At 47.2% G+C, this 13,383-nt stretch overlaps 1 protein-coding gene across 2 annotated transcripts; it reads left to right on the top strand.

Moving 5' to 3' along the window:
- Positions 1-480: 480 nt before the first annotated feature.
- LOC128441950 (neural cell adhesion molecule L1.1) lies at positions 481-12,496 on the top strand (the record flags this gene model as incomplete). 2 transcript variants are annotated; one of them, XR_008338777.1, is given in 19 exon segments in its annotated part: positions 481-624; positions 747-858; positions 1,081-1,241; positions 1,588-1,747; positions 2,341-2,468; positions 2,563-2,664; positions 2,751-2,957; positions 3,472-3,542; positions 4,053-4,278; positions 4,410-4,516; positions 5,379-5,646; positions 6,075-6,197; positions 6,661-6,837; positions 6,934-7,047; positions 7,212-7,361; positions 7,481-7,612; positions 7,696-7,768; positions 9,719-10,269; positions 10,304-12,496. XR_008338777.1 is itself a non-coding variant. In XM_053424081.1 (18 exon segments), coding segments are annotated over 18 exon segments (2,714 nt in total), but the record flags the coding sequence as incomplete, so codon positions are not given.
- Between the last annotated feature and the right edge of the window lie 887 nt (positions 12,497-13,383).

Raw genomic sequence — 13,383 nt, 5'->3', positions numbered from 1 at the left:
GGTTCACCTCAACTTTACTGTGGTTTCAAAGGGTCGAGGAAGAATTAATGATTTAACGTTAAAATGTGTGAAGTTCATCAGAAACTGAGGAGAGATGTCTCCAGACTCTCGTGGGACCTCAGTGATGTGTCCCTTCATTTAGTCCACATCCTCAATGTCCACAGAGAGAGAGAGAGAGAGAGAGAGAGAGAGAGAGAGAGAGAGAGAGAGAGAGCAAAGAGATGAAGAATGTGTGTGTGTGTGTGTGTGTGTGTGTGTGTGTGTGTGTGTGTGTGTGTGTGTGTGTGTGTCCACAGGCTGTAACAGCTGCCTCTCCTCTCGTTTGTCTGCAGCTTCCTTTGTTTTTCCGCTGGTGAAAGTTTCTGTTTGACAAACTCTGGTCAGTTTTTAACCTCTTCACCTCCTTCGTCCCTCCCCCTCTTCTTTCTCCCCCTTCTCCTCCTGATACCCCCCCTCCCCCTCCCCCCTCTCACTGTGAAGACGTGGACGCTGACTCCCGTCGCACCGTGTTGGGCGGCGTGTTGAAGCTGAGGGAAGTTGTGTTTGCTGACACCGCTGTGTATCAGTGTGAGGCCTCCAACAAACATGGCACCATCCTCCTCAACACATACATCTACGTCATTGGTCAGTACGAACACACACACACACACACACACACACACACACACACACACACACACTCACAGGTTGAACACATGTCACTCCATCATCACACGTCTCATGGTCATGTGCTCCGTGTCCCTCAGAGCTGCCTCCTCAGATCCTGTCCTCTGACGGACTCGTGTACAGAGTCGCTGACGGCAAAGACGTCAAGATGCACTGCTCCTCGTTCGGCTCTCCACGACCACACGTCACATGGTGAGAGACACACACACACACACACACACACACACACACACACACACACACACACACACACACATACACACAGACACACACACACACACACACACAAAACTAACATATTATGTTCTGATGTTGATCATCTGTCTAATATTCTTTCACACGACTATCGACTGAGACGATTCACTGCTGCTGTAATGACGCCTCTGACCAGTGTGTGTGTGTGTGTGTCTGCAGGGAGAGTGAGGACACACTTCCTCTGCTGTCTGACCCTCGGGTCGGCCTGCTGACCAACGGTACCATGGAGCTGTCGGGCGTCAGTCACGAGGACAGTGGAACGTACACCTGCTCCGTCCAACACACCAACATCTCCATCACCGCACAGCTGGAGGTTTTCAGTGAGTCACCGACGACTCTAACACAACTGGGAAAGTCCTGAAATGCACCTGCAAAGAGAGACGATGGTTTTAAAAGAGTTAAACAAGTCAACTTCTTAAAGAGCATAATGAATGTAAAATCTGAGATATGAAGGAACATTAGAGAGAGAATCACTGACACTGACAACTGAAGACGAGGTGAAGCAGCTGAGTAGAGAACAAAACCAGCAGGTTCTCCCTCAGACTCCAGAGTCCAGAGTCCAGAGTCCTTCACAGACCAGCTGAGTGAACCAGGTTCTGACCCAGTGTTGATATCGTGTTTAAGACTAAACAAAACCGTTGCCCTGCTTCTTCCTGTTTCCATCAGATCGCACGGTGATTCTGACGAGTCCCCAGGACGTCCGTGTTCTCCGAGGAACCAGCGCTCTGCTCGACTGTGGCTTCTACCGGGACCCGCGGCTGCTCCACTACCAGATCGTCTGGAAGAGAGACGGACAGAAGCTGCTGGAGACGTCAGAGAGCGACAAGTAAACACACTCACACACACACACACACACACACACACACACACACGTCAGTTTAACTCGTGACCCCAGGGGGCCCCCTGGTGGTGAAATCAATCCACTGACACCTTAAAGTGAAGTCTAAGCATCTCGATCGCCTCCTGGTGGCTGGCTGCAGTACAGCTCACTAATGGCCTCCTCCAGGTTAGCAGATAGGACATGTTGCTGTAGGTAGTTTCTCTTCATAAGTTTAACACAACCCCCAGCACATTTTTTCTCAGCCTGAGGAAGCACGCTCCTAAATAAGATGGGGGGGGGGGGGGGTTGACCTAGAGAACAGAGAAGGGATGGGTGGGGGGGGGAGAAGAGAAGATGAAAAGAAAGATAAGAAATCTGAATTCCACCAAACATAAATCAAACAAATATTCATGTATCCCAGAGGGAAATCTGACTTAATGTTGACCTAGAAATAAAAACATACACAATTAATTGGATGTATGTGTGTGTGTGTGTGTGTGTGTGTGTGTGTGTGTGTGTGTTTGTCTGTGTGTGCGTGTGTGTGTGTGTCTGTGTATCTGTGTGTGTGTCTGTGTGTGTGTGTGTGTGTCTGTGTGTAGGTACACTTTCTTCAATAACGGAACTTTGAAAGTGACGAACGTCCAATCAGTGGACTCGGCTCACTACTCCTGTGAAGTCATCACCGACCTGGACAACGTGCAGGCCAACGGCTCCATCACCGTCGTGGGTGAGTTGTGTGTAACGTTGTGTGTGTGTAGCAGGTGTGTAGCCGGTGCGACTGGCTCTGTTCAACACTAACAGTTTTCTGTTGGGACCCTCAGCTCGACCCGACCCCCCCAAAGACCTGTCCCTGTCCAACTTGAAGGACCACAGCCTCACACTCAGCTGGATCCCGGGACACTCACACAACAGCCCCATCACAGGTGTGTAGCACAAAGTACACACATAACCAGGGACACACTCTGTTTCCAGCGGGGGTGAGGTGTGTATCACGTGTGTTGTTCTTCAGAGTACGTGGTGGAGGCGAGGGAGGAGCAGCACACAGAGGAGGGCGAGTGGAAGTGGGAGCAGTGGCAGCAGATACCAGCCGACTTCAACCACCTGCAGCTGAAGCTCCACCCCTACTGCACCTACCGCTTCCGGGTCATCGCCATCAACGCCATCGGCCGCAGCCACCCCAGCAGGGCCTCGGAGTACCACAGCACGCCACCTGCTGGTGAGTCAGACACACGACACCCAAGCTGTCCAACTTTCTGAGAAAAATGCACTTTTGTTTGTCAAGAACTGAGTGAAGTGATGACATGTGAAGCTCATCTTTAGAGTTTGAAGTTTAAATGTCTCTCCAGCTGAATGTGTTCAACAGACAGGAACAAAATCACGTTTATCAGGATCCATTGAAACAGTTAAAGACCAATCACAAAAAAAGTACTTTTATAAACAAGGGCATAATAATAAATATCTAATAATAAGCTAAATCAAGTCCCGGAGTTCAATCATTTAAATAAAACATAATAAAAGGCCCAATAAATACTGTAAAGGTAACTTATTTAGAGTTTTTGGAGAGAGCCAGGCTAGGTGTTTCCCCCTGTCTCCAGTCTTTGTGCTAAGCTAAGCTAACTGGTCGTAAGAAAGAGGTGTGAGAAATGAAGCGTTTCACACAGGAACTGTTTTCCTCTTCGTAACAAGTTGTTTTGAAAGAAGCTAAATCCAGTTTGTATCTCCTCCTCCAGTTCCTGACACTAACCCCACTGGTGTCCGCAGCGACTCCACAGACCCAAAGACTCTGATCATCACGTGGGATGTAAGTGCTTCTTGCTTTTATATATTTACATATATAAAGTATTGTTCTGGAGTATTTACAGCTAAAATAAAATCATCAGACCTGGGTTATATCTATAAAAACAATGATGAGGCTTTTGTACTTTACTTGAAGAAACTCTGTGACTTCACATTTCAGATGGAAATAAACTACATTTAAAAACTTTATTACCTTAAACAAGCAAACAAAACAACACCCAGCTGAGCAGTAAGAAGAGTCACTGAAAATTAATGTTGTTTGTTGTTTTGAGACATTAAGTTTTTCAGCATCCGTTTATTTTACAGAATTGTCATATTGAAATAAATAAATTGTGTGTGAATGTCCAACAACGATCCTATAATATAATATAATATATATTCTATACTTGACAACATGAATAGGTTTGTTCTATCGTAGTTTTTGGATTTTCCAGTACATGCACATTGTTGAATTATTACTTTGGCTGAACTAAGTATCCAGACCCGTTGTTCCACCTCCTCGTCTGCTCTGCAGGAGATGGACAGGCGCTTCCACTACGGCCAGGACTTCCAGTACAAGGTGTCGTGGCGGCAGGCCGGGGGAAAGAGCGTGCACTGGAACCACAGCTACACCAAGGCCCCCCCGTTCCCAGTGAATGACACCGGAACCTACGCATCGTTTGAGATCAAAGTCCAGGCCGTCAACTCGCTCGGAGACGGACCAGAACCGGTACCAGGGATCGGACACTCTGGAGAGGACGGTGCGTCTCATCCTCACCTCCACTGGAGACACACCCACCTGGTGCTGCTGCAGCTTCAATTCAAAGTGATGGAGATTTGTTGTTCTCACTGGAAACTTGATGCCTCCTCTTCCTCTCCCTCTTCCTCTCAGTACCTGAGGAGGCGCCAACAGGAATCGAGTCCACGGTGATGAACAGCACCGTCCTGGTGAAGTGGAGCGAGGCGCAGGGCGTCCGAGGGCAGCTGCTGGGACACAAGGTGCCAACACAACCTGCATTCTTTCATTTGAACAAACTATTCAGCAGATTCATTCATGATGGAATATTCAGTCAGAATCAGAATCAGGTTTAATTGGATTCAAGGAACAAGGACTGAAGGAAGGAATTTGACATGGTGAAGAGGCTCTCAATGTTTTTACATAGAATACACATAACAACACAAAACAAACAATGCGATGGTCTAAGAAAAATAAAGAAATGAAGTGCAGGGATAAATATTGAATATTATGTTGGTATGAGTATTACAGTTGTACAGTGAGGGTGAAATAAATAATATATATAAATAATATAATTAAATATAATATAACATCAGGAGTATTTGTACAGTGGGTATTATAAAGAACCAGGGTTATTGCACAGTGCCACGGTGGATTGCTTTATTTAAATAATAAGTAGTAACAGTGGAAACAGAGCATTATTTTAATTATCAAGTTCATCTTTAGTTCGGCTGGTTTTGGTTTCTAATTCAATCAAGTTTCTTTCTCTAATTTTCCAAAGTGTCAAATGTTTTCTATGAACCCTATAGCCGTCCTCAGTTCACATCACCACGCCCCCTTCTGGTGAGGCACAGACATGACACTGGAGCTGTCACGATTCCTTCTATTTGGGAAAATATTTCTTTTCAAATCTTTTTAGTTTGATTTGTTCGCTGTGTAAATTGATTATAAACCAATTAGGCAAAGTTAACCTGTGTCTTCTTATGATGCAGTTCAAAATGAATTAAATTTAAAGAATCAAGACATTTAGTTTCTATATGTAAATCTGGTGAATCTAAGGATTAATCATGATTCTACACTGATGCATCGAACCACGTGAATTCAGTTTGGTTTCCTCTCTGTCAGATCTACATCAGGAGGCTGGGCCCCCAGGTGGGGCGGGGCCGGAGGTCTCTGGGGAAACTGCACCATGGGGACGAGCGAGGGGACAGGTCGGACCGGGGGACGGACAGAGACACAGCCAGCAGAGTGGTGGTCGTCACCGGCTTGAAGACGTCACAGGAGGTGACGGGGCTGCAGCTGTTCTCCTCCTACGAGCTGTCCATCACCGTCTTCAACAGCAAAGGGGAGGGGCCTCACTCGCTGCCTCACCGCTTCAGCACGCCAGAAGGAGGTGGGTCTCACGATCTCCCCCTGGTGGCTGGCTGCCGTACAGGTCATAAACCCAGCCTCCTCCATGTTAGCATATGGGACATGGACCAAACTAAAAAATCTAAGTAAACATGAAATAACTGTTTGTCAAAGACAGGTTCTGTCATAAATTTGGTTTTAATTAGTTATTTGTCGTCATGATTGACAGCTGAGACTGACGCCTGATTGGTTTATAATCCCGTACGTCAGTCACATGTCCGACCTTTGAGCTGTGGTCGGAAGCATCTCAACATCCACCTGAGGGAGAAGATGGAGAAGAAGAAAATGTCACACAACTCCACTAAACTATCCTCTGTGTGTGTGTGTGTGTGTGTGTGTGTGTGTGTGTGTGTGTGTGTGTGTGTGTGTGTGTGTGTGTGTGTGTATGTTTGTGTGTGTGGGTGCGTGCAGTTCCGGGTCCTCCTGCATCCCTGAGGTCTGAGAGCCCGACAGAGAAATCCCTGATTCTCTTCTGGACGCCTCCACTCGAAACCAACGGGATCCTGCTGGGATACACGGTTCAGTACCAACAAGGTAACGAACACCAGTGGGGGGGGAGAGCTCAAAATGAAACATAGTACCAGTAGTACCAGTAGTACCAGTAGGTGTCCCAGCAGCACACTGACGAAGTGGATGTCGTGGGTCAGAGTTCAGTGAAGATGAAGATGAGATGTTTTGTTGCCCCTCACTCGCACAGTGAAGGTTTCCCACTGATTCATGTGTGAGTTGGAATCAGGAGAAAGTTTCCTCCTTCTCTCCCTGAGCGTCTGTGACTCTGTGACTCTGCTGAGTGGGTTCCATCTCCTGAGAGAACAACTGACTGAGAGTCACAGACACAACCAGCTGAAGCTGAAGAGTGAAGCTGAACTGAGATCAGTTCAAAACACTCTGAAGTTATTAACAACCAGAGTTTATCTCAAGTATTCAGCAGGAAACTTTGAGAATATGAAGGACTCTAACCAGGAGGACTTGTTACCCCCCCCCCCCCTGTCTGTAGAGGTGGAGAGCAGAGACAGTCCTCTGCAGATGGAGTTCATCAGTGATCCCAACGTGACTCACATCGTGTTGGACCAACTGGACCCCAGCAGCCACTACACCTTCAAAGTGATAGCCCGCACCGCCACCGGGGACGGCCCCCCCGTCACTCTGAGTGGCGCCACCCTGCTGGACGGAGGTGAAAATACATTTATTTGTCTAGATGCAGTCAAGTGCTTTTATTACCTTTATCAAGTCCTTTGTGTTTCACCAATGGTTTTCCTTCTTCCTCCAGTTCCTCCATCGAACGTCACCATCGTGCAGGACAACACGTCCTTCAACCTGAGCTGGGTCCCTGGAGAGAGAGACAGGAACCACGGCTTCCACTTCCGCTACCTGAGGAAGAGCGGTGGGTTGACTCCACCACGCGGAGAGAGGACCACGTGACCACGTGTCCATCATCAAACCAACTTATTTCAACCAAAAACAACTTGACTAACCTGTTACGTGTGTGTGTGTGTCTTTGTGTGTTGTGTGTGTGTGTGTGTGTGTGTGTGTGTGTGTGTGATGTAGGTGGGGGCGAGTGGGAGGAGTCAGAGCTAGTGAACTCCACGCAGGGTTTCTATTCGCTGACAGGCCTCCAACCAGGAACTCAGTACCACCTCATGATCCTCCATGGGAACGTCACTCAGTGGCAGGAGGAGGGGTGGACCATCGGACCAGGTAAGTGCTCAGTAGAACCTTTAGAACCTAAAGAACCCTCGTGTTCGTGTGATGTTAGTCACGTGCACACACCTGTACGAGAACCCGTGATCACTTCCTGGTCTCTCTCCGTCCCTCAGTGCCCTCGGAGATGCCCGCTGGCTTCGCCACTCGGGGCTGGTTGATCGGACTCGTCAGCGCCATCGTGCTGCTGATCCTGATCCTGCTCATCCTCTGCCTCATCAAACGCAGCAGGGGCGGGAAGTACGCAGGTAACCACACACACACACACACACACACACACACACACCTTATTGTGTAGTGAAGGGTTTGATATTGAGTTGTTTTCTTACAGTGAAGGACAAGGAAGACAAGGAGGTGGACTCTGAAGCTCGACCAATGAAAGACGAGACCTTTGGAGAATACAGGTGGGTTTTCTCCAACTATGAATATAGACCATCAGTGACTGTATATACAGAGGATCAGTGACTGTATATAAAGATGATCAGTGACTGTATATAAAGAGGATCAGTGACTGTATATACAGAGGATCAGTGACTGTATATAAAGAGAATCAGTGACTGTATATAAAGAGAATCAGTGACTGTATATAGAGAGAATCAGTGACTGTATATAGAGAGAATCAGTGACTGTATATAAAGAGAATCAGTGACTGTATATAAAGAGAATCAGTGACTGTATATAGAGAGAATCAGTGACTCTATATAAAGAGAATCAGTGACTGTATATAGAGAGAATCAGTGACTGTATATAGAGAGAATCAGTGACTGTATATAAAGAGAATCAGTGACTGTATATAGAGAGAATCAGTGACTGTATATAGAGAGAATCAGTGACTGTATATAAAGAGAATCAGTGACTGTATATAAAGAGAATCAGTGACTGTATATAAAGAGAATCAGTGACTGTATATAAAGAGAATCAGTGACTGTATATAGAGAGAATCAGTGACTGTATATAAAGAGAATCAGTGACTGTATATAAAGAGAATCAGTGACTGTATATAAAGAGAATCAGTGACTGTATATAGAGAGAATCAGTGACTGTATATAAAGAGAATCAGTGACTGTATATAAAGAGAATCAGTGACTGTATATAAAGAGAATCAGTGACTGTATATAGAGAGAATCAGTGACTGTATATAGAGAGAATCAGTGACTGTATATAAAGAGAATCAGTGACTGTATATAAAGTCATTCCCAGCTCTCCCTCCTTTCTATCTCACTTGTCTCTCGTCCTCTAACGGTCTGCCTGCAGATCTCTGGAGAGGTGAGGATATTAAAAGACTTTTTGTGTTGCTCTTACATGCATGTGGTGTGTGTCCTTTGTGCCAGTGACTGTGGTGCTGTGTGCGTCATTAGATGTAGTTAATTTAGAGAGTAGGACAACGCTGACTTTGTGGAAGTTGTTGTTACAAAGACAACTGCCTCAGAAGCAGGAGCAGCTCTTCTTCTCACATTAACCCCTTGAGGACGAATGTTGCAAATTCGCCTCAAACCCCATTCCGGTCTTAATGCCTCCGTGGTGACGATTGTGCCTGATGGTGCAAATACTACACATACCAAGCAAGGTATTGGAAGCACTCTGCCGCCATCTAGTGGTCGGAGTGGAAAATACATACTAGCCCCTTGGGACTGTGCAGCAAAGTTATTTTGAGGTATTAAGCTGTATTTGAAATACTGTGATGATGAAACAGCAATGATTGTACAGAAAACACATGTTGTTATTCAATTTCAAGCAAAAGCAGCATCAATATAATAATCTACATACCAAAATTTGTTAAATTAAGGTTATGCCCCATTATGCCTAATGTCGCTAATTTGCCTCATATCTTAATTTGATATCTACTGTATATGCTATATAGAAATTAACAATCTCCAATTAATTTAGCATCTGTATGACAGCCAAAAACACGAATAATAATTTGTTTATATAATTGGAAATTAATTCAGGCAATAAGGGGTTAAGTCTTTCTCCTCCTCCTCCTCCTCCTCCTCCCCTCCTGCTCCTCCTCCTCCTCCTGCTCACACCAACAGGAGAGGAGTTCAGTAAACCTCCTGTATCTGAGTCTCATTCTTTCACCAGCAACACAACATGAAGGAGTCAGTTGTATGGATGGAGCCTGTGATTCAAACTTATCCCTCAGAGAACATATTGATTTTTGAAAAACGTTCATGTTGGAACTCGATCAAACAGCTTTGTGATTTGAGAGTGTGAGAGAAATGAAAACCTGCTGCACTTCTGACCATGAGCTGTGACAGGAACTCCTTGTGGACTCAGATGTTCCTCTTTTTACATCATAACCTTCTAACCCGGTTCAGCGGATCACGTTCAGTTTGTGTTTGTGTTTGTTTCAGCGACGGGGACGAGAAGCGCTCGGACAGCCAGCGGTCCCTGGGCGAGGACAGCAAGCTGGGCAGCGAGGACTCTCTGGCCGAGTACGGAGACAGCGTGGACATCCAGTTCAACGAGGACGGCTCCTTCATCGGCCAGTACAGCAACCGGGGGCCCGTCCCCCCCGGACACGAGAGCTCCGGCCCAGCCTCCCCCGTCACAGCCGCCCCGCCTCCCCCCCTTGCTCCGTCCATGTCGAGCATCCTGAACCGGCCCACCTAGACACACACACACACACACACACACACACACACACACACACACACACTGAGGGACACACCGCTGCTGACTCCACTGCCTGTAATGTCACACACACACAGTCTCAGTACATTCCACAGGTTTACACAGTTTATCTGTTTACAGGATGTGTCACCTTTTCTACCACGTTTACAAACACACACACAAACACACACACACACACACACACACCTGTAGATGCACTTGCACGCACATACACACACACAGAAAATATGCTCAATCAGATCCCTCTCCTGAACGGAGGAGGGACAGAGAGGTGCAGGACAGGAGAGGAAGATGAAGATGAAGAGGAAGATGAAGATGAAGAAAAGGGAAAAGTAAAACCAATAATTTCATTTTTCATCTATGACCAAAATGTCGAAACACTTTGTAGAAACATTGAAGTCTGTCACCAGTTTTAATTTCCACGCATCTTCAGACTTCACCACAATGTGTCTTTGTCGTTTCCAAGTTACTTGTGTTGTTTTTGTGTATATAAGTTAGTGTGCATGCGTCTGGGGCTGATTTGGCAGATTTGTGTTGTGTGCGCGGCTGAAACCTAAGATGCATGACCCTCTGAGTCCTTCTGTTAGACTCCACATTAATGAGTCTAAGGAGTGACGGTCACTCTGTGCGTGTCTGTGTGCGATTGTTTACTCTCCGTCCCTGACCTGCGGCGATGAGGGGTCCGTTGCCTTAAGTGAGTCCAGTCGATCCTCCTCTCCTTCCGTCAATCATCCCTCTCTCCTCCCCCTCCCTGCTCCTCCATCCTCCCGTTCACGAGGCAGGAGCAGGAAGTTGTGTTGACGCTCGGCAGCGGAACACAACACACGGACAAACCCACAAAGCCTAGAAAACGAGAAATACAAAAAAACGAGGTAAAAACGTTTTTGACAGATTAACGAGGTGCGATTCAGAAGGTCAGAGAAGTTCCGGGTTGTGAAGCAAGGGGGCGCAGTAGAGGTCAACCCAAATGAGCAGGAACTCACCTACAAGTGCTGATGGACTTCCTTCCCATTAGAGCCAGTAGAGGAACTGGTCTTTCTGTTGTTTCCACTGGCGCGTCATGTTCAACGTCATGACCACACTGAGCCCCCCCCCCCCCCCCCCCCCCAGGGAGATGTGGTGTCTGTTCATCCAAACACAACAAGTCACAGAAAACCACTTAGTTTGTAAAGGTCCTCACACACGGAAACACAAACTCACACATACCATATACACACATCACACACACACACAGGGTCGGTCCTCTGTAGCAGAACCCAATGGGACCCTCTGAAGGACGGAGGGAGGATGGAGGAAGAGGAGGAGGAAGAGGAGGAGCTGACAGAGAGAGAGAATCTGACGTTTCGTTCTCTGAATGTAAATAGAACCTCGAGATTGTCATTTTTTTATTTCCATGGCTTCTTTTATAAGATGATAAAATTGTACGTTTTTTTTAAATATGTGTTGCTCTGTTTTGATTTTGTACGGCAGCGCCTCCAGCCTGTAGCGTTTGTATCATATACCCCCCCCCCCCCACACCACCACCATCGTCTCCTCGTAGGTTTTCCTTGTTTAGAAGCCCAGAGACATTTAGAGTAGAACCATAGTGAGAACCCCCCCCCCCCCATGTGTCCCCGGGGCGGAGCTGAGTGGACGGACTGAACACCGGAGATGGATCCAAACACTCGGAGCTTCTGGAGCGTCGAGCTTTTCTTTCATTGTTCTGTTGTGTTTGTCTTCGTCCTGAAGGACAGGACACGTGAGAACTGTCCGTCCATCTTTAAACGTAATAATCCACAAACCTGTTGCCTTGTTAAACGTCTCCGCTCCGACGCTGAGGCCGACTGTTTCTACGACGGGAAACAAAGATGGACGACAGGACACCTCCCAAGAGAGAGGAGACAAAACATCTCCTTAACCCGCCTCCTCCATGTTAGCAGACGGGACACAGTAACTGCAGATTTATGGTCATGAGACATTATGATTGACAGCCGGACCTCCAGTGTGATGTCACAGTATCTTTCAGTTTGAGGAGCAGCAGGAAGTGGAGCTGTCGTCCATCTTGAACCCGGCTGTTGGACCCTGTTCGTCTGCCTGTCTCTGTTGCAGCCTTCTTTTATACATATAAACACGTTGGGAAAGAAAACACAACATAAAAACTTGTAAAAAACATAAAGACAAAAAAAAAATTGAGATATAAATAATAACAATACTGCTCATGATAACAACTACTGTGCTATTATCAGTCGGGATGAAATCAGTATCACAGGATTCAGCAGGGAGATTACAGAGGTGGGGGGGGGGGGCTGCTGTGATGTATGTGATGTATGTGTGTGTGTGTGTGTGTGTGTAGGAGAGGTGGAGTTCGACCCCACACACACACAAACACGCACACACATGTAGGGGGGTTGATGGGGAGGGGTGTACTGCAATATCGAGCTGTGTTGTACCTGCTTGTTGCATCGTGCTCTGTGTCGACTAACTAACCCAGACTAATAAACATGGACTACGCTAACACACCCGGCTGCTGCTGCTTCCTGTGTCTGTGCTTCTATACTCGTGAGGACCATTTTGATTAAAGTCCCTGCAGACACACAACCTTCTGTCCTCACTTAATAAAGACTTGGTTTAGGGTCAGGCCTTTAGCTGTGGGGGTCAAAGTTCAGCTGAGGGGCTGGAGGAGGGATTCGTTCAATGAGCATCCTCACCACAAGTACAGTGTGTGTGTGTGTGTGTGTGTGTGTGTGTGTGTGTGTGTGTGTCACCGCACAGTGGACAGAATCCTGTATTTTCAGTGAACTATCTCTTTAAAGTGTTGTTGTGACGTGAACGCGCACTGAGCATCAGTGATGCTGCTTCTGCTCCGGAGGAGGAGGAGGAGGAGGAGGGAGGGGCGGACACACACAGACTGGCTGCTAATGGAACCTGAAGAACTCGCTCCACACAGTGCGTGTTAGTGCGTGTGTGTCAGTGTGTGTGTGTGTCAGTGTGTGTGTGTGTGTGGCAGACGGAACTGAACGAGGCGTCGGACGGAGCAGGAACACTGAACATTTCAGGACAGTGTGTTTCTGCGGAGCGAACATCGCGAGAGGCACGGACACACAACCGGAACATACATGAAACACACACACACACACACACACACACACACACACACACACACACACACAGAGAGAGACACGAACTCACACAGAGACACACACACGCACACACCAGGAACAGATCCGCAGGATGAACGGACCGGCGGTTACGCAAGACGGAGCCGAGCTGAGGGGGGGCGCGGGGAGGGCGCTCCGGTTCCAGCGGCCACACGGTGAGTGACAGCGACACACGGAGAACACACACACACACACACACACACACAAACACACACACACACATAGTTCCTCATGTTCTGTCATCTGAG

The sequence above is a fragment of the Pleuronectes platessa genome, chromosome 6 (genome assembly GCF_947347685.1).
Source record: "Pleuronectes platessa chromosome 6, fPlePla1.1, whole genome shotgun sequence".
Taxonomy (NCBI): domain Eukaryota; kingdom Metazoa; phylum Chordata; class Actinopteri; order Pleuronectiformes; family Pleuronectidae; genus Pleuronectes; species Pleuronectes platessa.
The sequence above is the reverse complement of the archived record's forward strand: the minus strand, read 5'-3'. Positions and strand labels throughout refer to the sequence as shown.